The sequence below is a fragment of the Onychostruthus taczanowskii genome, unplaced genomic scaffold, assembly GCF_017590055.1.
Source record: "Onychostruthus taczanowskii isolate IOZ18803 unplaced genomic scaffold, ASM1759005v1 scaffold30, whole genome shotgun sequence".
Taxonomy (NCBI): domain Eukaryota; kingdom Metazoa; phylum Chordata; class Aves; order Passeriformes; family Passeridae; genus Onychostruthus; species Onychostruthus taczanowskii.
This window is the reverse complement of record NW_024500350.1, coordinates 5,464,610-5,491,064: the sequence shown is the minus strand read 5'-3', so window position 1 is coordinate 5,491,064 and position 26,455 is coordinate 5,464,610. Positions and strand designations below refer to the sequence as shown.

Sequence of the window (26,455 nt, the reverse complement as noted above, 5' to 3'; positions counted from 1 at the left end):
CCAATCTCCAGATCGCCTCAGGACACGGCCATTCCCCCTACCCTTCCTGACCCCATCCCTCCCAGGACACGGCCATTCCCCCTACCCTTCCTGACCCCATCCCTTCCAGGACTCGGCCATTCCCCCATTTTTCCCCCGCTCTCCCAGGACACGGCCATTCTCCCCGTCTTTCCCCCGCTCTCCCAGGACACGGCCATTCTCCCCGTCTTTCCCCCGCTCTCCCAGGACACGGCCATTCCCCCATTTTTCCCCGCTCTCCCAGGACTCGGCCATTCCCCCATTTTTCCCCCACTCTCCCAGGACACGGCCATTCCTCCCGGCCTCCCCAGCCAGGAGCGCCCGGCCGCCGCCGCCACCTGACGCCGTTCCCCCCCCCAACCAAGGCTGACCCGAGGCGGGGCGCGGGGGGCGGGCAGGGCCTCCCCGGGGCAGGAGGGAGGGCCGGAGGGAGAGGAGAGGAGCCGAGCTCGCCGCCAGCCCGTCCGTCCGTGCGGCTCCGTCCCGGCTTTGTTGTGCTGGGCCCGGGGGCGGGGAAGCAGAGGGAAGCGGAGGGAAGCGGGGACGGCTCCGCTCCTCCTCCGCGGCCCCGGCCCCGCTCATGGCGACGCTGGGCACATCCGGGCCTCTCCTCCTTCTCCTCCTCCTTCGGCGGCCGCCGCTGCCCTGAGCGCCCAGCCCGGCTCTGTTCGCGCCTCCCCCGAGCCCTTGGCGGAGCAGCGGCGGGGGAGCCCCGGCCGGGGCCATGTCCAACCCGGGGGCCCGGCGGAACGGGCCCGTCAAGCTGCGGCTGACAGGTGAGGCTGGGCCGGGGGCGCGGGGCCAGCCCGGGCGGGGGGCGGGAGCGGCTCCTCCGGGTGTCGTTGAGGTTGAACCTGGGGCCGGAGCGGCCCCTCAGGCCTCGCAGGGAAGGGGAGGGCGAGGTTTCCCTCCACTCGGTTCCCTCGGCCCCGGGCTCGGCGTGTCCGGGTTCCGCCGCCCGCCCGGCCCGGGCCCCGCAGCCGCCTGGGCGAACTTCAGCCACCGCACCCCAACTTTGCCGTGTATTTTCCCTTCGTCTTCTCGGTGTAAACTCGAAAGAAACAGTCACACTCTTTGTTTTGACCTCTTTGTTTGTTTATTGTTGTTTAGTTGGGGTTTTTAAGCGATTTCCTCAGCACAGACTCTTGGGCACTGGAGAGGCTCCCGGGGCAGTGGTCGGAGCCCCAGGGCTGGCAGAGCCCAGGGAGCCTTTGGACAACGTTCTCAGGGACAGGGAGGGATTTTGGGGTGTCCTGTGCAGGGCCAGGAGCTGGACTCCATCATCCTGGTGGGTCCCTTCCAACTCAGCATATTCTATGATTCTGTGATTGTTCACAGTTCTTGGGTGAAATGCCTCGTCCTGCCCTCCTCCAGACCACTTGACCTCTGATGTTTTAAAATACCATAAAAACGGTTCACCTGTATGCGGGGAAAAAAAAGAATCTGGACTTAAATACTTAAAATTGTGCTCTTTTCCATATAAAATCCCAGATAAACAGGTTTAGAGGAAAAAATACTGCAAATTCTGCTGGAGGTTTCTTTTAAAAAATTCAGGACACTTGGATCTAGCTTTTTTCTTCAAAGTATTGTTAAGTCCTCCAGGGCATAAATGATACTGTGTGTCCTGAAGCATCAGTACAGGAAGGTAAGCAATTAGAAAAGTGTAGCTTTTCACTGTAAATATCCATCTTTCTATAGTGTACCTAAGCAGCTTGCAAAAGAAATATTTTAAAAATATTTAAAGAGTTATTTTTACTTTAGGTGCGTGAGAAATATCTCCAGTTAAATGCCTAATAAATAGAGGTGCTTTCATACTGATTTTTCCAAGTATGTTATTTTCACAGGAAAAGTAAAATGTATCTGCTTATGTTTTACTTTGGAATTACTCAGACTAGATTAGTAATCTAGTTTTTATGGAGATTTGTGAGTGTCTGTATATTACACTTGGAAATAAAACTGAAATGAGCGTAGCTGGGGCTGCTGCATGGAACAGTGCTGCCTTGTTTTTACCGAGTGTTTTGTAGCTTTCTCCCCAGGTTATTGCTGTGTTGATGCAGTGCTTTAATACTTTCTTTCCCTGAGCAGTGAGTGCTCAGACTTGCTTATCTTTCAAACATTACAAATGGTCTGTAGCCTTATTTAAAAGCACGGAAAATACTGTCTAGGGAGTTGTCTTTCTCACCTCTGTGTTTTGTGTTCAAATTCGTTTCATATTTTATTTTTATTGAGGATTAAGTACATATTGAAACTGTGCCTGTGACAGTCAGTGTGTTGAGGGGAGTGTGATTGTGACCAGAAGCAGGCTGTGGTTCCACACACTGTGGTCAGCCCCCAAATGCAGCAGGTACAACCCTAAGGAACGTTTTTGGCATCTTGTATTTTAGGAAGGGAATGTGCAGAGCATGGGATGAAGGCAAAATTGTCTTTTTAGGACTGTTCCAGGGTTAGCAGCTCTGGCAGGCTCTGAGGACCAGTTCTGTTATTGGAAGCTTATAGGAAACATTGGCCTGTGTCTCCAGCTGGACAGCTTGAGGTATTTTCTGCTTTAGCTAATGGGGAGCTGTTTCACGTAAGGTCATTTGTTGTAAGGAAGCTTTACATGTTTAAGGAAAACAATGAATTTTATTAATTCAGCTGACATGTTGTCACTTCTTGCCTAGGAATAGTTTTAAGTGTTCTGTGTGGTTTTGATTACCCTTTTTGATTGGAAAAGCAGTTTGAGGGCTCTTGAGTTCTAAAACTGTTTGGAATTAAAAGAATCTGTATATCCAATGTTTTTAAAAGTTTATTCTCAAACTGACAAATGCTATTTAATCTTAATTTTCTTTGGCTCTATGAAACTAGCAGTCTTCTGTTTTGGCTTGAATGTTTATGGGATTAATTCTGCAATCATTGTTCAACGCTTATCTTTTCTGTTCAGTATCTCTAAATTAGATGGTATAGATTAAAAAATGGATTTCAAGAACTGGATTCAATTAGCAGTTTTTCAGGACATAAACATTAAAGGTTTAGATGGAAAACATTGTTTTGACTGACTGGATAAATGACAGGGTAATGTTTGATGTGAGTCCAAGAACTGATCTGGAGCTAGTGCCCAACTTCTCAGTCCATCTTGAGGAGCCAAATAAAATATTTAACCTAGGCCTCATTTTGCAAAAAAGGTTGACTCTTTGTTGAGACCTTAAGAAAGTTCTGAGAAATGTTTGGCATACCTTTACACTAAGTGTTTAACAGTTTATTTAGGTCTGGGTTCCACAACAGAGACAAACCACAGCGGTGGCATACTTCTAGTAAGTTTTTATTTAGTTTACACTGCATCTGTGTTATACATTTCTTACAAAAGGTTATTCTTTTGCAAAGGTTTGGCTGTTTGTTGCAAATATCACTTGAGTCTTTAGTGATACATATGTTCATACAGTTCACATAACCTTGGGCTAAAAAGAATCACTGGATAATTGTTAAAATCCGAGTGTCATGGCTTCTGATGATACTTCTGGCAGGAGGTGTAAGTCCTTGTTTCTGATTGAAATATAGGCAGTGTAATTTAAATCAGCTAAAGTCTAGAATTGCACTAGTCTTCTGCAAAATTCATCTTAGCAGCTTGTAATAACAATGTCCAAGGAAGTGTAAGGAAAACTTCTTTGACTCTCACATATTTACCACCATTTGATCTGGTCCTATCCTGAGTACATTTGAGTTCTACAGAAGCTGCAAGTGCAGTCATCCCCTTCCATTCCTAGTATGGTTTTTCTCAGTGTTGTGTTGAATATCTGAATTTGCAAATACACTACACTGTCAGTCAGAACATGCTATGATTTCTTTCATCCCACTGTTGAATTGTGTTGATCTTTCATTCTTCAGGACACTGAGAAATGACCATTGTTTTCAGTAAATATTTTATGTCCTAATCTGTGAATTTTCTAATGTTACAATAGCTACACGTGGCTGCTTTCACTTAGGAGATCAATGATGGCTCTGAAGCCCATAAGGTTGTTTTTATCAAGGAGATAGATACTTTCTAAAATCAGTTTGAAGTCCACAAAACTCTGTGAGCATTAGAATATATTGAGTAAAGGTTCAGTGCAGAAGTTTATTTAGTTCATGTGTTGCAGGTAGTGTTTGTCTCAGAATTGTTAACAAGTAAAGATACTTCCATAGCCACAAAGCACAGTTACACTGGGCTGGAAAAAGTGGTAATAAATATCCCATGGATAAAACTGGAATGAGCTGGAAGAGTTTTGCTGGTACAGAATCAGACGTAGGCCTAAAGAGTTGTTGGATTTGTTTTTCCTCCTTCTTACTGCTTCCAGCTTTCCTGCAGGGTTTGCTGATTAGAGAAATAAAAGCACTGGGTGTTGTGTTGTGGAAAATGGATCAGCATCTCATGTGCTGCCCCTCTCTCTCTTCTCTCTTGCTGCTTTACTGTCTATTCACAGTACAGAGGTGGGACTGTACTGTGAAGTTACAGCGTTGAAGGAGAAAGTTTTTGAAGTTTTACCAGACCATAGAAACTCTGGTTATAATGCTAATAATATTTCCTTCAAAACATGCTTTATTTATAAAAATGCCAGAATATTCTTGAGCTTTGTAAAACAACATGGAACGTTCAAACCTGGGTTTTGCAGTGGATAAATCAAAGTGTTAAATTAATCCAGTTGAGACAGTGGTTTACCTGAATCCTGAATTTTCCATCAGTGGTTTTGGAAGCAGGACTGAAGTTTATGGACAGCAGAGCCTCACTGTGGGAACATCTGATCGATCAATTGATAAAGCAGCTCCCTATATTTGTATGTAGCAAGGCAGTGGTTTTATAGTTGGCTGAAATTGTAGTGCCATTTTAGGTCAGTTTAAAGTCTGAGTGCTGTTTCTTTTTTCTCTTTGTAGTCCCTGGCTTCACTTTCTGGGCCCTCCCTTGTGTTGTCTCCAGCAACTCTGTAGCTATGGGATGAGCTGAAAGCTAATCCTACCAGGAAAAAAATGTTTTTTTGTATTGAAGAAGAGGGATGCAGAGAAGAAGCTGCAAAGAGGGCAGGGCTGCCTCTCCTACCAGCAGCCTGTAGTTAGATAGGCTTTGGTCAGCAATAAAACAATGGGGTTCCTTCATGTAAGGTATATTTGACTTAACTACTAGTTTTTGTAAGCCATGTGTCATTAAAAAATTCGAATCAATAAATTACATAGTAGGTGGATTAAACTGCTGCAGTCATAACAAAGTCAATAGACGTGTCTAATCAGATGTGCAGGGACTGATGGCTGCTTGGCCCTCAGTATTTTCATCAAAGTACAAAGTGTGTGTGTAAATATATGCTTTCTTCTATACACAGTATACAGTTATAGATATTTATATACATATAAATCAGTTGTGGATCATACAGATGCCAAAGAATTGTAATAAACAACTGAGCAGCTGTATGGAGCAGTTTCAGCTGTTTGTTTCTATGAATTCAGATTGTATGACAAAGTTTTATTCATCTGGGTATAAAAATTAGATCTCTGTGTTCAAGAGTACATAATGGGGTATCATGGCAAGGAAAACAAAGATCAGAAAGGATTTGGGGGAGGAAATTGTAGTAGGGAAACAGTTATATGGGGGCTTCAGTTAAAAGCCTGAAATTCAGTTAAAAAACCCTGCTATTCACCTGTGGCTGTACACATAGAAACTAGTGGGGGATTTACATGTGCAGGTAACATAAGGGGCATATGTGGGAGACATTTGGGAAATCTGCAGGCAGTCCTAATGGTAATGTTTAAAAAAATTAAAGCTATTGCTGGGAAAAAGAATAAAAGGAATCCTGGGCATGGAATATTAGCAAGTAATGTTTAGAATTGTAGTTTTCAGTGGAGTTTAAAGAGTTTACACTGTCCTGTAATGTCTGTCTGTCTAGCTGTGCAAAGCTGAGAAACTCATCTAGTGGTGACAAATTATGTTCTGTTTTCTTTGTTAATCACACTGAAAAATCTGATCAGGCCCCAGATGAAAACATTTTGTCTTTGTCTCTTTAAGGTGAATGGGTAGATCCCTGAAAGAAGACAGCTTTTAATGTTTTGTTCTGGTTTATCTCATGGCCTTTGAAGTGCTTCGTTGCTTTGCCATCTTACTTAGAATGACATCTCACCACTGGGCCAGACCTTTCTTGCAGCCTTTAAAAAAGGGTGGATGATTTCCTTGGGTGTCTTCCCTGCTCTCCTCACAACAATGACGTGAGCTGGCTTCTGACTTGGCTGAGTGGCACGAGTGCATTACTGCACAGGCTGTTATGTGCCTGCTTTCATGTATAAAATGTAAATGCTCATCACACGTGCAGGGCTGAGATCATTCCAGTGACTCCTGAGAGCTGGGGAAGATTCACCAGTGATGGCAGGCAGGGCGTGCAGAAGGAGCTGCTGTGTGTGTCTGCTGTCAGCAAAGCACATTCCTGTTTGGGGAAGAGGATCAGAATCTTGAGGGACATTTGTCAGTAATATATTCAAGGAAGCAAATTGTTGGTTTTTTCTTACTACTTCATCTTTAAGTACTTCCAGTGAAAGCACAGATAAGATTGCTCGTAACTTTAAAGAAGTCTTTGTCTGTTGATAACAAAGCTCAGGACAAAACTGGCTAAGCATTATCATCTGAGTTTAAGGGGGAGACTGATACAGGATAGAGAATAGACAAGCTCAAGATCATAAAAAGGATAAACCAAGTAAAGCTGGGATTTAGATCCACTGTCTTTTGACGTTCTGCCCATGAACATTGTTTCTTTTGAGTTTAAATCCACAGAAAAGATGGTTCTGTTTTGGGCCTTCTGAGACTGTGCAGTTGGGGTGATTTGTGTTCAGTTATTGCTCATATGCCATATTTGTGTTGCTCTATCAGCTGTACTTTAGCATCCTTCAGACTCTTAGGAATTGCTTTTTTTCCACTTCAAAATACTTTTTCTTGCTTTTGCTCAGGCAGATCAGACCAGGAGGGCTGATATCCCCAGAAATGAGTAACGCATATTGCTTTTGGTGAAGCATTACTCACATTTTCAAAATTCTGAAAGTGAAAGAAAAAGTAGCAGTATGTGAGTTTCTGTGGCTGTATCCTGTTGGTAATTTTGTGGAGTGACTCTTGGCCAGTGCATGTTTAACCCAAGTTAGGAAACTTGTTTTCTTGGAGAAAGGGGGAGTTACTCCATGGCTGTGGGATTGTCAGAGGAATGGCTTCAATGCTTCCTTTCTGTAAGCAATTCATTTGAGTTGTTTCAAATATGCAGAGAATGTCCAGGCTATGTAATTTACAGGTCACAGTAAAACTGTGTACCCAGATTGTGCCATTCATGCTTAAATCAGCATGTGTGGTGCCATCTTGCCACAAACATCGGAGTGACAATGCCATAGCAAAGCTTTCCAACCCGCAGCATCAATTTTTGGGATGCAAATGAACCTCTGCTCCATCTTGTGCTGTCAGATGGGGTGGGCTGAGGAATATGTCCACATTCAAGTCCCTCTCTTGTCATCCCCCTTTTTCTCTGGGTGTGGAGGACTGTGGTGGGCTGATGTGTAAATGAGTGGTGGCTCCAGGCAGGTTTACAGACCAGCAGGCTCTTGGTGGCATTTTCATTCTGCCTTGACCCAGATTTTAACATTACTGATGGAATTAAATGGAGTAATAACTAATTATATCTGTCATGATGCTTCTTTTTAACATGCTAACCATTTGATTTGCAGTTTATATATAGATGCATACATAAACTCAATTATAGATGCAGTTGTGCTTGTATTTAACTGGAGGTGGAATTTGTGTTGGTAATACTTAGAGGCATTTTCTGAACTTGGGTCAACCTAAAGATTCCTTCCTAAGATAGATAAAGAACAGGCTATACACTTGTAAAATTATGTATGATAAAGCTCCTGCTTTGTGCATATTGTAGGATGTGAGGGAAGTAGATGGAGTGTACTTAGTAATCTGTTGTTCATTTCAGTAAAAGGTAATCTAGTAAATGCAGGTATTTTTAATGCAAAAATGTAAAATTTAATAAAATTAATTTTATTACTGGTGAAGGAGGAAATATGTATCTGGGTTAGATGGTTCTGGACATGGCTGGTTAAAAAAAATTAAAATAAAAATCCTTAAGTGTGCAAAGGAATGAAACATGTCTGAATAAAATTCATAGAATTATATTCATGCTTAACTGCCTGGGATTAGAAATTCATGGCATTTATCATACCAAGCATTTAGGTATCCTTATGGCAAATAGTCCTTCAATTCAACTCTTAATAGAAAATGTTCACCTTGTTCTGAAATTCTTTATTTATAATATCTATAAATATTTATTTTCAGAGAAGTTCTTCCCATTATTTTCCCTGGTGGATTATAAAACAATTTATAGCTCTGTATAGAAGACTGTGTGCAGGACTAGATGAGTAATAGCATTGTGCTTAGTTGCAGTAATATTTAGGTGTCCTCTTTTTTGTTTAGCAGCAGAGTAAGTTCTTCTGTCTTAATTTAAAAAGGATGGCATCAGGCGTGATATAAGAAACTTCATAGGATAGAGCTGGTGTAGGTGGTGCCATTCAGAGGCAGAAGGGGTCATTTGTAGGGGTGAAACAGGACAGAGTGGGGTACAGTTGTTCAAGAGGTGGCACAGGGATGTGAAGGGACTGTAAGTTTCCCAGGTTTTGGGTCACTTTATAGTGGAAGCAGAAAACAAATGTGGGTTCCTGTGCTTGGGCTAAAATGTAAAGAAATGTTGGTGAGTCCAGCACTGAGCCAGGCTGTAATGATCAATGATTGCACTGTCACTGTGGAAATCTGAAGATACTGAGCGTTTCTTTTCATCCTGATAATACAGATACATGTATTTTAAAGGATACAAAATACCCATTGCTAAGTACTTCAATGAAGTAGATGTAAAGGACCTCATCCTTACATCTTCTGGAGAGCACTTGCTCAGCCGTACTAATTAAAAATGACTGCCTTCTTTAAGCCTGAGTGCACAGTATATGACACATAAATTGTCCAGACTTAAAGAAGGGCATAATGCAAGATAAAGCAGAAATTTTCTAGGGCTTTTATTTAGAGAATTGTAGTAGAAAGTTCAGAAATATTTCATACTGATCTTGCAGAAGGTTCTTGTTAATTGAAGCTTGTGAAGAATGATAAAAAGTTTTTGTGCCATCTTTCATAATTTCCAGTGGGTTGTGTATGCGGCATTTCTAAATGTCTAAGTAGCAGTTCTGGATGCTTGGTGAAGCTCAGGGTGGTGGTGAACAGAATCTTCTAACTCATATATGTGAGTTATGTCTATATCTATCTCACACCTAGTTATAATAAACTCTTGGTCAAGGATGTTGGAATGAGGAAAAACTGCTGTTGTCCTCTGTTCAAGCTTATTAATGCTGCTGCACAGGGGAAGTGCCCCTGGTTTCTTAGAGAAGCAAATGCTGTCTGTAAATTCCAGATGCTGTGCAATAATTCCAGTTTGCCTCAGATAGTTGGATATCAGCTTTTTGTTTAAAAGTTAAAGGGTTTAAATCTTTGTGATTGTACTAATATGAGGTGGACAAGATTTATGCTGAAGTTGTGCTGTCATGTAACACTGTGGCCCTTTTGTGAAAATCCTTCACGTTTGGGATTTCTTCTTAAGAGCTGGGTTGAAAGATGATTTAAAATGTTGGCTTCTGCTTTCTTCTGCAGCAGGAAAAGAGAAGGCCTTTAAGGAAAAAATGACTTAGAGTAATTTTCAGTAGTACGTGCGTCGTGCCTGGCTTGTCGTAAAATATTTGTGAAGTCTTCTCTCCCTTCCTCAAGCAGTTCCCACAGTTCACAGTGTTCTCTCAGTAGCTGTTATGAGGGGGGTAAAAGGAGGTTACAAGTTCTTTAGTCTCATCTACAAGGACAGTCAGTAAAGTTCTTGGTTCCCCGCCCAAACAGCAAGTGGTTATTCTGCCTGAGGGGAGCTCCTATGTATTTATATTTGTCTGTGTCTCACTTGCTTCTGTGGCCAGGGGATCATGAAGAAATTTCTGTTCATTTGTGAGATGTGAATGTGGCATTGTGAATACGTGCCTCGGATTTCCTCATTACAATATTTATCATTTTTCCTGAAAGTTCCTTTCCTCTGGTGAATTGTTCATCCTGTAGAATCAGTCAGCTATTTCCTGTGTATCAGCATAATGTAACTTCATCTACAGTGGGCAGGACTTTGGACCCATTCAAAAGCTTTATATTTTTCATAAGTTTATTGGAATTTAGTAACCTCACTCTCCACATTTCAGCAGTTCTTTGCAGTGTGGTCCATGTCTGGAGATGCACTTGTCCTGCTCCCACCCTGTGTCACTGCAGTGGAGTGGCAGCAAATGTGCAGGAAGATTGTCCCTGGTCACCCTGGCCCTTGGATTGCTCCTTGTCCCCTCAGCACTGTGGGGACTGGGAGCTCTGGGACCTGCAATTGCTTCTACTTTGTGTCATTTGAACATGGAATTGCTCTGTCTGTCTGAACATCTTGGCCTTTTACTTGCCATCAGTGAAATTTATAACTCTGGCTGAACTTGGAATACCAAGCTGGAGCTAATAATGCCAGCCCCAGTTAACACTTCCCATTATCAGGCACTGCTTAGTGCTGTTAGCAGCCAGCTAACACGGACATTTTTCATGCTGAGGAGCTAAATCAGACCAAATTTATTTTGGGAGGATTCTTCTAAACTTCAACCAGTTTCAGAAAGGATTAAAAATACATTGCACATCATCTAGAAATGCTTTGTTCTTGTGAATCCTTTATTCTGGGGCAGAGGCACTGCCAAACAGGGACACGGTGATAGGCAGGCATGGCTGAATCAGCCAGGTGAGGCTTGGTGCAGGTTTAGAGAGGAGCCTCTTGAAGCTGAACTCAATGTGCTCCTGGTGTGAAGGGAGGCACCACCTGGAATGCACAGGACACAAAACTGGATGAGGGTGGAGGAGAAGGAGTGACCTGGAACAAGGAGCTGTCCGTGGAAATGGGCAGATGGTGGAGTCTGATTTTGGCAGTACAAGGCATCTGCTGGTGCCTGGGCTCTGGTGCTGCAGCACTCAGTGTGACACAGGGTCACAGAGGCAGCCCGGAGTCTCCTGTTCCAGACCTTTCAACACTTGGCTTTCCATCCAGGGAATGCTGTTTCTGCCCATGTGATGTTCTGGTGATCTGTTTTATTGGGAAGAAGGGGTCATCTACAGCAGGGGGGCTTTATAGGAGCTCAAGATGCATAACATGCAAAGAATGTGAGTGGTTACAGTTGGGAAGAGGCCAGAAGTTTAAAAACAAACAGGAAAAAACACCCACCCCAAAATTTATCCCATCTGTTCCTTTGCTTCACGTGTCCACCACCTTGATACTATATAGAAGAAATAGGGAATTAAGGGCTGGCTTCTAAGTGGCCATGATTCAGAACATAATTCTAAAACGGCTTGAAGATAAGATCAGGGTTACTCCTTATGTGTAGAACAAAAGGAATTCTTCAGTTCTTAGCAAACCTGAGAAGTTTTTTTAAAAAGACCCTTGGTTCTAAGAATATCTTGGTCACTTCATTAATGCTAATATTTTATTGCTTTAAAAGCGTGTAGAAAACTTGCTGTTAATTATAATTAAATTATGTAGTTTTAAAGTTTCCTTGGCTCATTTACATGCCATATTTTCACAAAAGTTCTGGAGTTACAATTAATGCAACTCCAGAAGTTACACGTTTTCAGAGAAGTGTTGTCTGCTGTTGATGAGTTCATTGCATGAAAGATTTGAGCTTTTTTTAGTTAGTCAATGTTAATATGTTAAATATCAAGCAAAAAGAGAAAGCCACAAGCTATGGCAGTCATCACTTGTACACTGTGATGGATCTTGCATTCTTTGTGAATATTTCTCTGTGGAAGAGGGCAGCCCTTTAATTTTACAATTTATCCCCACTGGATTTGCACCAGAGCATCTTCCAGGGTCAGGGGGTTGATTTAGTGCCCTGTGCTCTGTTTACACTGAGTTATGTGAACCACTCTGATCTTCACTCTCTGTGTGTATGAAACACACACAAAGGAGCTTGCAAAAGCAGAGTTTGACCAGTGAAGAAACAGTCCAGAAATTACCTGTACTGGGCAGGTGTATCTCCAGCAAGAGACAGGCAGATGTGCAGTTTGAGGTTTCTTGTAGAGGTCTGTGTGGACAGAGTGAGGAGGAGTTATGGGTGCATTCAGATGGATGGTTTTTTTTGTTTTGTTTTTTTTTTTTTTTAGAAAACTGAAACTAAATGAACTGACAAAATGTGAAACTGCAAGGTTTCATTTTAAGTAAACTTAATATTGTCTAACTATGAAGAAAAATGAAGTTTTCAGACTGTTTTTATATTTTACAGTTATTTGTTGATGTGTAACAGTGCTTCACTTTTCCCCCAATGTTTGACACTAGTCTGAAACAAAGTCTGCTCCTATGGGACTGCTTTGCCAAAAACTTCTTATTTTCACACCTCTTTGTGCTTTGGACAATTATAAAGTTATTAAATACATGATTTTGTTCCGCTGATCCCTTTTATCACAATTTAAGGTCACTGATAGCCTTGTCTGCTTCCCAGGGGGAATGTTCAGGATCTGTTTGCTTTTTAGGTGTACACTACATGCATCACTTTCTGCTGAAATAAATGTCTATTTATCAGCTTAATGGAAGAATAGTTATGTTTGAGAGTTGAGGTGTGTCTTTGTTCTAAAACTATGAAATCTCAAAAAAATAGAGTACCATTTCCATCAGATATGGTGTTAACTGCATTTCATAAAATTACCTTTTTCCAGCAAGAGGTTTTGTTATTTGCACACGTACTCAAGTTTAATGGTTTGTTTTTATTCTGAGGGCATGCTTTCTCCATTGTATTTGGCTAGAGTTTTTTTTACATTTTAATTGAAGTATTTACAATATAGTTATTTTTGTTATAGTGAACCATTTTATTGTTTCAGAAATGAATGAATCACATATTCTAAGTTATTTTTTCCTGGCAAATATTTTTCTTTAATGGTTCCTCAGGGCTAGCTTAAGTTGTGCAGATGAATAATACTTGAAATGCAGTGTCTGATTCATCATGTCATATGTTACAAAGCAAAACCTTTATATATATACACAGGTATATATAAACCTATATATATACACACAGGTCTTTTGACTTGCAAGAACATCAGCTTTACATGGGACTAGACATGTTTGTGTAGCTGTTGCAAGGCAATGAAGTAATTATGCTTCTTGAGTCTGTTGTTTGCTTTGACTTCACCTCCATTTCCTAAAATCCCAAGGATTTGTTCTGTTTCCCAGGTTTCCCTCTTCTGTCCCAGCTGGAAGAGCAGGTGCTGGCTGTGCAGCTGAGCTCCCAGGCCTGTGATGCCTTTGCAAGGGCAGGGTGTTTGCAGTGGAGTGTTGGATGGATTTTGGCATGAGGGAAAGGGTCAGAGGGGATCCTCTGCTATGCTACTAGGCAAATGAGATGAAATTTTGGTAACAGGTATAGCAGAAGGTAACCACAGGGTGGTGTGCAACCTGCTCATGGTAGATGGTCTTTGCATGTTGAATCAGTTTCTGTCTGGCCTTTCAAGTCAGTCCCAGGTGGAAGAGTCCAGGTGCATTCCTTGACTGCTCAGCATGAATTCAGCAGCCAGATTGGAGCGATAGAGATGAGTAAGTGGCTCCACAGCCCCCTGAGAATGCAAGAGAGCAATGTCAATACTCTGTAATTTTTGTTAGCCGAGTGTGCATTCTCTATACTGAGGTTTTAGAAGAGTAAGAAAGTAAGAGTATCAAAAGAGCATCTACTATGTGGGCATGTGTTTCTGTGAACGCTGTGAAACCTGTACAGACCAGGTCTGCTTTTTTTTGGTTTCTATATAAGTGGTTTATGTAATCTGGAATGTAAAGGATTAAGTTCTGGTAGATTTTGCTTAGGCATAAAAATATCATGTACAAATTGGTTTTTCATATGTTTCCCAGATTCTATATTCTAACTATAAGGAGGTTAAAAGAAAACAACAACAAAACACCAAACCACAAAAAATATCCAAAACAGCAAAACCCTCCGTTTTCTCTGTTGCCCCTACCCTGAGCTTCTGTCCACACAAATATTTATAAACAGCAAGTAATGCACTTTCTTTTGCATGCACAAAGCTCTGGGGAAAATCAGGAAATGTTTCAGTATGTGTAAGGCGTTTAATATTTTGTTTTGCTCTGATTTATCTTTCAAAGAGTCGTGGAGTCCTGCCTAAAAAACTAGAATACACTCCCTGTGAGCTTATGTTACCTTTGTGTAAAACAGTCAAACCTCTACTGCTGGAACTCAGAAATTCATGGACAGAATGACTAGAACAGTAAAAATGACTTTAAAAAATGTGGTTATTGGATAAACTGGTATGAGCCCAGCTGCTGAGGATAAATTGATTTTGCTATTGCTTTAAATCTGTGATGTGTTGGTATTTTGGCAGAGTAAGAAAAACAAGGATATTAGAAAGTAATTTACTGCCCTGGGATTAGTGAGGAGTGTTGTGTTTCTGTGACTGGGGCAGGCCGGGCTGCTGGAGATGTGTCTGATAAACAGGACGAGGTCTAGTCTGACAGCTGGCAACAATAGCTTTTGCTCAAAGTCAGGTGTACTAAATTAGCAAATCTATTACAAGGCTACAGGAGAAATCTCACAGAAGACAAGCCTTGTAGGCAGCAGTGCTGCCAAATGGGAAATGATTCATCGTCTCTGAATGGGATGAGCACTGAGCAGAAGCAGTTTAAACCTCAGACTGCTTTGGCTCATAAACCACCAAATATGTGATTAACACTTTATCTTCTCCAATCCCGTGGTTTTTATTGTCTCCTGAAGAACAGTCTGTATTTAGGAGCAAAATCTGTGAGACTCGTTTGTTTCTTCTAGTCTCTCTTTTGGAAGTTTGAATGTGTTTAGGTATTTTTTTGATTTTTAGCTAAATGACAGAATGTTTCTGTGCACCCTAGAAAGCACTCCTGTCCTGTGATCCTTCAGCAACAGCACCTTTTAGTGAGGACCAGGAGTGCAGGCACAGCTCCCTGAACTGACTTACTATAGTTTATTTGCTTATATTTAGTGAAAATACATGATTAGCTGAGATGTAGTTTAATGTAGGATGCCAGTTCCGGGGTGATCACTGCATTTTGATTTTTAGTATTTTAAAAACTTGCATCACTTTAACATTAACAATGCCATTCATAGACTACAATGTTGAAAGATGAAAAGGAAATATATTTATGAATTCTTAAACTTAATTAATGCAGAAAGGAGGTACAGTTTACAAAGTTGGATGAAGCAATGTAAAAGGGAAAAAGCCTGTGCCTTCTTTGTCTCCATATAACTGATCAGGTATTTAGCGTATCTCTGGTCTTATTTTAGTATAAATTGTTATAATGGCTCTAAGATATATAAATGATAGAGAAACTAAAGGAATTAGGTCATTGGAAGGTGTTTAGCATTAAATAATTGAGATGTCAGAAGATGGTTGTGAGAGAAATAACATTGTACTTGGAAAGTTAATATATTTATTTAGCAAATAATTATATTTGGGTGCCCTGGGATAGCACTCAATTAGCAGTTGAGATGTCCAAGGAGCAGTGTGTCTAGGGAATGCATGTAAAGATTCCTCTGGAAAACTTGGCCTGCTCTTACCTTGCAGCCATGTAAGAAATGGTAGAAATCAGAAGTTATTGAGTATAACACTTTGTGAGCAGAACTGCAAGAGGTTCAGGGTTCCTAGAGTGAAAGGCTGCAGGGAAATGAGGCTTTTCAATTTCTGTATCCCCTCAAAATCCCCCATCATGTCCACTCAGACTGTCTGAATTTCATAACTGGTGTTTGAGGTCCTTGTTAATACTTGGATGCTCCTTGCACTTGGAAGCCATTCTGCCTTCTGTAATGAAATGTTCTTGAACTTGTTGGGAATATTTTCCTGGGTTTTTATCCATTTGCTGTACTGCTCGGAGTGTTGATGTGTTACGCTTTTTGCATTCCTGTAATCACCTTACGCTCCTCTTTTCAGTCTCAGCTCCTCTCCATTATCTTTCTTAATCTTCACTCTACCCTGCTTAGTATCTTCTACTCTGTGTTCTTATTTTTCAAAAAAATTAATGTAGCTTTACTTCTGGAACATTGCATCTTCCAAGTTGTAGTTTAAATAGTATGGCAATGGTTTTTGGGCAAGATCTTTTATTTCCATGTATTGGTGAGCTATTTAATCTGAATCTCATGGTGTTCTGTTTCTTTAAATTCCCTTTTATATTATTTCTTACAATATTATATAAATTGTACTGATTTGACTAAATAATTTAATCAACTTGTGTAAACCCAAAGTAAAACAAAACCAAGGCTTTCCTGTAAGTTGCTTTGCTTCAGCTGAAATAAATAAGATTGCTCATTCAGTTAGCTCATATCTTCAACAGCAGCAGCTTCTTAAACTGTTTGGATTTGTTCTGTAGAACACATCTGTTTAAACAGGGAAACAAAACTGAATCTGTCCATATTAAAGGACTGCAATAACTTAATCAGTTTATAAATAGTATGGGCTAATGATGTAATAACCTCCTGGAGATGAAGCTTCATGGGTGTGTGGTGGGGGATAAGACTGGACTGAGGTACATGAGAGTTTGATGATGTTTGAATGGTGACATTGTCTTGGTTTTCCATGTGTGCTGCCTTTAAGCAGCTGGAGTTTTCCTGATTTAGGTGATGTTGCATTTCTGCAGGTCCAGACAGGATTCCATCATCAGAGGCATGACCAGGTAAAGGTGTGTGTGTGTATAGTCCCCACACCTTCCTGCTGACCCTGCTGTATTTTTGGCAGAAGCCAAACTGTCAAGATCCAAAGAGAGAGAGGGGCAACTTCCAGAGTTGAAAGCTTTCCACTAAAACCAATTTTACAAAAAAAATGTGAGTATAGGGATATTGTGCTTGATTTTTTCAACTGTACTAAATAAGAAAGAGGCAGGCTCCACATATTATGAAGGAGACAGAATGTCTGAGGTTGTGGATATTGATGATAATGCAGGAGGATATAAGAGTATATTACTCATCTGTATTGCTCCATGTAATATCAGTACATCATGTCAGTACATCAGGTGTAGTAATAAAACAAAATTGTGCTGAACTAGCAGTTTGGATTAAGGGCAGATGTTTAATTAATGATTTTTGCTAGTGATGGTATCAAAATCATGACCCTCTTGAACTCTTTAACATGGTTTTACTTACTAGAGGATTATTTTTTGTAAATACTTAAACATATATTTGAAATGCCAGAATTCTTTTTTTCTCCCTAATAAAATTTGTTGCCCAAGCTTTTCTCATGAGTTAGGAATTACTTCTTAAAAAGCATCTGACAATCCTTTTGGTAGTACTGATAAAATCAATATGTACAGCATTTTCCTGGAGTGGCATGGGAATTACTTCTGAAGGGTAAATAATGTCCGTGGTTTTGGGGTCTTTTTTTTTCTTTTTTTTTTTTTTTTTTTTTTCCCTGGTTCTTTTCCTTTCTCCTCTTCCCAGAAAAGCCCCAGCAGCAGTGGTGTTCCCCAGGGACCGTGTGTGCAGCAGAGACAGAGTTTTGAGATTTCCTGTTTAAATCACACGTGTGGCCGTGTCCTGACAGCGCTGGCAGCCCAGCCTGGAGGCTGCTGGGACCCACAATCCCTGACACCCAGGAGTCTGACTTAGCTGCAGGTGCCTCTTGTCTGAGCCCTTGTTCAAATTCAGGGCATTTTTGTCCAGTTGGTAATTAGATCATGAGTTTCTTTTGTTGTTGCCTGTAGTACAGCTCATTCAGAGGGTGGAGAGTTTTACTGCAGTGAAACAAATCCAAGGGCTCTGCTCCTTGCTGGCAGGTTTGTCCCCAGCACGTTGCATGAAATACATCAGGCAGAGCTATCATTTATTTTTCCCATTAAATTTTTCCCCCCTCTCCTGTTCCTGTCAAAACAAACTGAGAAATAAATGGGTGAATTTCCATGTTACCTTTTTTATTTACCCATCAGAGGAATGATCCTGTGCTCCCTTAAGTGTTTTACAAGTTGATAATTTTGGATTAATTGCTTTTGTTTTGGTTAAAAACTAACTGCTGGGATTATAAAGAAGTCTTTAAGGACTGAGGTAAGATTTTTAGCACAATTATAAGAGTTTGAGATAAGAGTGACCCTCTTTTCTTTGCCTGAACTCTTAAAAATTATTTTATTCCAATATTTATTGGAAAATTGAATTAGAGTTTACTTCACTCATGCTTGGATATAAAAACCACCTCTGCAGTTAATTTTGAGATTAGTTAATTTTGGTAATGGTACTCTAAAGATTTTTTTTATGGACTACTTTTTTAATACTGCAGGAGGGTAAGAAATAATTGAGACTGTTACAGGAAACATAACAGCAAAGTTGAAGGATTCTTTCATCTTTTTAATGGATTTGCGTTTCCCACCCTGATTTTGTTTACTGGACTGTGATTTTATACTTGTCACCAATATGAGAAACAGAAGGAATAACTTTGAAATTGGTCTGAAAATTGATCTTTGCTGACTTTTTCTTTTGAAGCATTCTGCTGGCTGTTAATTTAAAGCTGTGTTGTTCCCCCCACCCCAGGTGGCAGCACAGCTTTGAGTCTCTGTAAGTGGTGTCTGTCCCACAGCTCCATGGTACAGTAGTGGTTGGTTTTTCAAATGTTGAAAAATGGGTGAAATGGAATGATTAGGCCATTTTGGAGGAGGGTGGAGAAGAGAAATGGAATTTATAGTGTATGAAAGTTGTGCATTAGAAACATCCTGGCTGGTCTGAGAGGCTCCATCCACACTGAACCAGGAAATGCAGATATTCCCAATAGCCTTTGTTTTCTTTAAGTTTCCCACGTGTTACTTCTGCTTCCTTCTCACTGAGCTGTGCCTGAAGCCCTAATTTACACAGAGCCCTGATGAGCATGGTTTAATTGTATCATTCAGCTTTAATTTACACATTTGGTATATAGCTAAAAAAAACCAGCAAACCAACCCAAGTTTTTTTTCATCTACTTACTCAACTTAACCTGAATTAATGCGAATCTCCATGAAAAAGACTTGTAAACCTTTCTGGTAGGGTTTGCAGTGCCTAGGGAGGGCTGCTATCTTCATTGCAGAAGTGGCAGCATAATTTCTTTCCTTTACCTCTTGAGAGGCGTATCAAACAAACTGGACACATGAATAGGGTGGGTGACGTGTGTGGCAGCGAGCCCATCGCTCAATGAATCTGGGAAACGTGAATGCATGAGCTGCACGGAGGAGGAATTCAATGGGCTGGGGGGTTTTGTGTTTTGTTTTACTCTTGGCTTGGACTGGAGTAAGGGAGGAGAAGTGGAAAAGGAAGCCTTTTGTTTACAGTGAAACAATGCTGTGAAGTAGACATCGTGATGTAAAAACAGGAGTCTAAACATGGCAAATCTGGGCAGGCTCCATCTGGCCGTGGCCACGAGTCGCTCAGCCGTCCCTGCACAGACTGCTGCAGTCTGGAGTCGCTGTCCTGTCGTCCTTCCCTTACGGGAATTTAAAATAGCCTTGGAGACTCTCTCCCAGAATTTTATTATTGCATGAGATGAATGATTTATTGCTGTAACTGTTTCTATCCAGTGATGCATTGCATCTTTGTTCTGTCTGATAAATGTGTGATGTTTTCATTTGGAGCTTCAAACTCCATGAGTTACATTATGTGCAAGTTATATGGGTCTGGAATTCTAAATCTAGTCACAGCACAGCCAATTCTTGTGGAGAAATTAGAGTGAATCTGTTGAAGAGAAAATGGACTGGTTTTGTGTTAGGTTCTGGCATCTTTTGCAGTTGTTTAAATTATATTGCATTATTAGGGCATTTGTCACTTCTGGATATGCATATTGCTGATTATTATGGGTTTGTTTGTTTGTTTAGTCCCAGGGAAAAATTCTGCTTTGTTGAGACACAGGTTTCTAACTGACAATACTTATAATGTATGTGATCCTTGGAAATGGGTTTCACTTTACATGTCATGTATTAAGGATTTAGCATCTGGCTTGTGTTGAACTTACAGAAATGTGTTTATGGGAAAATTTAGAATTATAACAATTAGTTAAGGAAATTCTTGTTAAAAGTGTTTTTCTGGTACCATGTTTATACTAATCCATATTTTAATGTAGTTTATTTTAAAGCTCTCTGCCTTGTGTTTGGACATGAGTCTAGCAGTGATGCTTTTATATGTCACTCAGAATATTTTTCTGCAACCTGACATGTTAGTATTAAATAGCACTTTAAAAATCCATTAGTACTTTCAAATTGTTCTAATGCCTATTCTTAATAAGAGTTAGAATTGGTACATGATTTTAAGTTTGCATTCAATTTAAACAAGGTTTATAAATCTGTAAGAGAATTAATTTCCTACCAGTATAAGCTGTAGATGTGCTGGGAGGCAGCTGTGCCTCTTGATATCACCATCCCTTCCCAGTTGCCCTGGCTCCCATCAGGAGCAGAAGGGATTGTGTGATGCAGCTCCTAGTTCACATCAGGAGAAGACACCCAGGTGCAGCAGCCCAGTGATGGTGTTTGGGGTGTACCTGGCTGCTTGCCCTGCAGCTCTTCCTGCTGCAGAGCTGGGATCCAGGCCTGGGGGAGACTGATTGCCTTGGGTGCCATCGAGCAGAGTGTGTCTGAAATCTGCATCAGCCTGTCCAGTGTCCTTGGGTGAACTGGGCTTCCATGTGCTGGCATATGGCACCTGCAGCTCCACTGGGCCCTGGAGAGGGTGGACTTTGGAGTGTTGATTTGGGTGATGCTGAATTTTACAATGAAGTGTTGGGGAAAATAATGTATTACTACATTATTACTACTGTTCTCTCTGTGTGTACATGTTTCATACTGACTTTAGTTTAGAGCTCATTAGGTTATTCTCAATTTGAGACCCAGAAGGAACAGCTGTCCATGAGTAAAGCAGAGCAGCCTGGAAGTAATCGTGTGTATACTTGCAAGAGAAGTGCTTTTTTGTGTTTTAGTTCTGCATTTCTGAGTGTGCTATGGGAAATGGAAAAGCTGAATGTTTAAGGAGAAGATTGTGTCTCTAAAAACCTGAAGGGTGTTAACTGGTTATGTTGGTATACTGGTGGCAAAATCTGCTTTTAACTTAATTTTGTTTTTAATAAAATAAATTTCTGGAGCTGCCAAACAGAGGCAGGAGGAGAAACTATATGTCTGCATTAAAAGGAAAACATTGGGGTAGCATTTTGTTTTATGGGGTGCACTTCTCCAGCACAAGTGCAGCAGGGGCATCTTGGCTGATCCTCCCTGCTCTGCAGCCATGTGCTTGTGCCACTTCCTTTGCCACAGGTTTGCAGATGGCGTGGCTGCAGGGTGAGTCTGTGCAGCTCTAGGAGCCAATGGTGAACTAATCTGTCTCCCCAGAAGGTCAATTTTCTGTTAAGCCAGTTCAGCTTCCTGCTCTACCTTGTGTCCCTGTGCTAGCTGGACCTGCTTTGAGGGAGGAACAGCTGCAGCCCCCTGTACTGTTGGGTGCAAGCTGAAACCTTCCAGCGTGCTCCAGTCTGCTGGAGTAATGGTCAGCTGCTGTGTTCTGACCCATTTCGTGCTGCAAGACCTCGACTCCAAACCCCTGTACACCTGTAAAATACAGTATTTGCTAGGTTTACCTGTCTTTGTTTGTCCCTTCTTGGCAGCAATCCATTGCAACCTTCAAAAAGTGCAGGAATTTCATTAAGCAAAAGTAAACTCTCAGTTTTACGGTCATATTCTGTCACATTTTGTTCATTTGCAGAAAAAGCACCTTTCAAAGGAAATGGAACCTTAAAAAAAATTCCTCAGAGAGATTCACTGTAAAATAAAACTTCATGTGAATAGTTAGGGTAAACAATTTTGTTTCAAAGCCTTAATTGAGGTAGTTATTACCTCAACAGCTGTATTTGCAAAATCCATAAGGCATTATTTACAGCTCTTTGTTCAATAAATAGTTGAGGACCTCCTGTTTTATATTTTCCCATGTGGGAATTTAGGCAGGTCCAAGGAGGAATACAAGCAGAAAAATATAAGTTTCTTGTGAGCGTGCCAACAATGGAAGAAACCAGTAGGAATTTGTTTAAAACTGTTCAAAGTATTGAGCCATCCTGCTGGAACCTGTGCACAGTGTGCTGTTTGCCTGTCACAAATGGCTTTTCTAAAAGAAATAAGTGAATTTGCAAAGAGTTTTGTACATTGTGGAGAAAAGTACATCATGTCAGCCTTAGATTCAAACACCCAAGCAATTTTTGGGTCCCAGGGGCAGCCGTGAAGGCGAGGAGGGGTGTGAGTGTGCCTTCATTTGCCTTCCTCTCTCTCCCTCCCCCAAGCAGGCTCATTCCAATCAGCAGTGTAATTGGAATGCAACCACAGTCTGGAGGAGGAAGGGGAATTTTTGGCAAGGAGAGGCAGAGCAGTTGGGAGCTTTATTCAGATTAAAGCATAGACGACCATTCATTATCAGTACAACACACATTAGCAACAGCATAGCATTGTGTTTCTACAGCTGGGGCTTATTTCGGTGATTGTATTGCCCCGCACAGAACATGCAAACAACTGGGATCTGATCACAAAACCCAACGCTAATGGCTTTCAGTAAAAGATGGTGTTTCTGTGGGGGGAGAAAGACTTGTCTTCAAAATGAGCCATTGTGGTAAAAATTGATAGGCAGCCTGTCGCTCTCCCGTGTGTTACATATGTTCTTGAACAAGTGCTTTTTCTGGGAGAAAATCCCTCGGGGAAGGAAAAAACCAACAGGAATGATAATGTTCAAACTGTTGGTTGGATTCAGAAGGCTGAACTTGTTCTTCTGTGGTGATGACACGTGGAAAGCCAGAAGATTAGAAAACATAATCTTAGCTTTGGACCGAGTGCTTTCCTCCCCATAACCTCAGGGCTGTCTGTTGACACAGTGTGGGTTCTTAGGGATGGATGTTTGGCATGGGATGGGGGGTTCTGCTGAGCCATGTGTAGGCTGAAACGTGTTGATTGTGTGTTTCCTTCTGCAGCGGGTGTGCTCACTTCCATGGACATTCATGATTGGGTTTTTTTTCTTACCTGTCTTCCTTAATCTTTCTTTGATAGTATTGGTGTGTCTCAAATATACATATTTAAAAACTACTTACTTAAGATGGCTTAAGCAATATTATTTTTAACATAGGAATTTTATGACTAATATATTTGTAAAATGATTGTCTACAGCTGTAGCCCTGAGGTGTTTGTACCTCAGGCTGCTGGGTACAAACACATTTAAACCTTGTCATTTGTCATAAATAAAGAGGTGCATAATAACAGATAACTGAGTGCTACAAACGTGCAGGTAATGTAACACGAAAACCTACCTGTGAAGTGAAGTAAAGCAGTAGTGTTCCTGTTTTGCAGGTGAATGTGGTGAACAAATTGGCTACAAACAGTTTGATACAGGCTGGAAATACCCACAGGGGTTGAATACACAGCCCTTAAATGTCTGGGTTCCTTGAATTCACATAACACTTTCTTTCCCTCTCATGTTGCTTCCTCAGCACTCATTCTGGTGTTACCCAGCCTTTGGAGGTGAATAGATCATTGAAGACTCTGAGCTCATGTCTGAGAGGTGGTGATTCTGTGAAATCTCATAGATCTTTATCACTTCTTACTTGTTTTCAGTGCAAGCATTGGAGCTCTCTGTCCACTTCATGGGCTTCATGTTCTTCCTCCCTCTAACTGTGGAGACCTGGTGTTACTGATATACTTATTATTCTGAAATAAACATACTTTTTAATACTTACAAAAAACAGTGGTAATGTATAACATTGGATACCTTCCCTAACAACAGCTTGATGTCATTAAAAGTTGGATTTTTCTGTAAAATTGGTTCCAAAGTTAGCAGCAGTTGTAACAAGAGTTCTTCAGTAACTAGCAAAAAGAATAAACAGAGTTCAGAAAATGAGAGGGAAATATTTATCTTTCTATTAAATTGACCTTTTCAATAGTCATAGTTCCTTTCAATTTTCATGTGAGTTGAACCAATTATTCACCCCCTCTATAACTGCATGTAAATTTTAATAGCTAACACATAGATTACAGGGGTTTGGGGATACTAAATATTTTGCATTTACTTATAATAGTTACATTATTTTTCAGTAAACTGTTCTTTGTCAGTCACAGGAGTAATAAATAAGAAAAAGGAAATTGGCAAATATTATTCACTTAATTCCTATTTTTGAATATTTGTGGACTGTGTGGCAAAGCTGTCATAGAAGGAGACTGGGTAGCTTTTAACATTATGCTCTTTTCATGTTTTTGTGAGAGGACCTGAGTAGCATATGTTAGAATGAGATCATAAAGCATGATAAAAAAATATTTAATGTATGTAAACTATGTAAAATTGGTGTGCTGTTTGTCTTGGCATGTATATATTGGAATATTAATGTTCTCTTTTCTGTAGACTACCCAGGAAGTCTGTAATAAACAGAAACATAGCTATCCATTGACTCACTGATACTCTGTAATGAATACTTTATCTACACATGTGTGCTAGAAGCCATTAATGTCATTTGATGATGCACTTCTGGTACAACACACCCCTCTGGTTTTTTTTGGTATATCCAGCCATTGGTTTGCATTCTAGTTCCAATGCAAGTTTAAATAGCTTAACTTTTTGTTTCAAAAGAATTGTGACAAAAAGTGCCTTAAAACAAGCACATCCACATAATAAATAACCTTCTGCAGTGCCCTTGTGCCTCCAGAGGATCCATTAGTGCTGGGGTTGTGTAGATCTGATAATGATGAGGGTTGGGTCCAGAATCATCAGTGCTTTAACTTGGCTTTGTCAAGGGAAAGAAATCTCCCTCTAGTTCTTTCTGGGGTTTGAATCTTTAGCTTAAATTGAGCCTAGGATAGAGGACACAAAGATAATTAAGTCCCGCGAGTTTAGTGAGAATCATTGCCTGGATAAAGAGGAGACCCTGGCAGTGACCTGAAGCCAGAGGAAAAAGCTGCAGCAGATCCTGCACTGCCAGACCAGGGGAGAGCCTGTGTGGGAGAGGGTCTGTCTGAATGCCCCGGGGAAAAGCCTCAGCCACAGCCTTCAGTCAACCGTGAAACATAAATCCATAGGAAACCAAACTTCCTTAGCTTTTATTCTCAAGGAGCTATTAATCAGCTGGTTATCAGAATATTCAGGACAGGTTTTAATACAGTGTTGAAACTGTTAGAAAAGTGGAGCATAAACTCTGGTACTTTTCCCATCAGTGGGAAAAGTTTTGTCCAAAAAAAGTCCTGAGATACATGAGAGCTCTGTGTGTGGAAGAAGATTGTTTCACTTTGAGGTGAGCTGATGCTCCTGGGACTTGGGCTTTTTCACCGAGAAATACCTGGCAGAGAGGGTGTTGTTAGTGGAAGCTTTCTCAGCATCTCTCCTGTTTTGTTAACTTGACAAAGCTAGAGTGGGTTGACATCTGACTTGCCTTAAATGTGGTTACTAGAGAGGGAAAAGTTGAGCCAAAAATACTAGTTTGTTCACTCATGGCTAATTGTTGGGGAAGCAGTTATTAGTCTGTGTGCTCTGCGTGTGCCCAATCTTATAAAAACGACACTTCAGTTAAACTGCATTGGCAGGCTTGCTTTCTTTTTGAAAAGAAGTGTTTGTAATTAGTTAACATTACAATTTCTGTCACAAGAATAGTTGAACCTCTTGTGTCTTGGACATTATACAGTTTCAAGAGCGCCCCATGTGGCTGTGCTGTAGATTAATTTTGACTTCACTATTGGATTTTAAGCCCTCAGCTTCACTTGACACTTCCCATTACTTATAATGGGTAAAACTGTGACAATAATTAATATTTTTTTAGATATTTCAGTAAGTTGCCATCTGCCATCCGTATAAGCATCTATTTTACTTGAAGTTTTTTTGCCACTAGATGAAAGGTGGCTGGTGAGCAATAACCTATTGCAGTTCTTGGGCAGATGATGTCTGTTGTGTTGTCACTCATCTGGGGATATTCTTGGTGTAATAAAACCTTAAGGAGCAGCAAAAGCAGTGCTTCTATTACCTCTTTTTTTTCAGATGCCTTTAGGTTGTTCTCAAAGTTCTGGATAGAGTAAACTTTAGATTGTTGGGCACATGTAAGCCTTTGAAACCTGGATTTTTTTATTGCACCATCCAAAGAACTTTATTTGATTTGTGAAGCAGTGATGTGACAGTCTCTTTCTGATATGTACTTGAATGCTGGGTACCAAGTACCTGAAACATTTGACTCTCTATTGGTATTTTGTTACTCTTGACTGTTCAGATTGAAATTATTGGGTGAAAATCCCTTAAATGGAGCTCTGCTTTAGGACTACCAGTATGTCTTTGAATGGAGAGAAATTATACTTATTACTTTTATCATCTTTAAAAAACCCCAGCAGCTACCAGCCTGGAACCAGGCACTTCTATATCAGGGGAACAG

At 40.7% G+C, this 26,455-nt stretch overlaps 1 protein-coding gene across 1 annotated transcript in view; it reads left to right on the top strand.

Annotated features, from left to right (window-relative positions):
* The first annotated feature begins 405 nt into the window (after positions 1-405).
* The window catches only part of SMURF2 (SMAD specific E3 ubiquitin protein ligase 2), a 59,852-nt gene continuing 33,802 nt past the window's right edge, over positions 406-26,455 (top strand). The window contains exon 1 of the mRNA XM_041409473.1: positions 406-794. Coding sequence (XP_041265407.1) covers positions 743-794 — 52 coding nt within the window. The 5' untranslated portion in view covers positions 406-742. The remainder of the gene's footprint in view (positions 795-26,455) is intronic.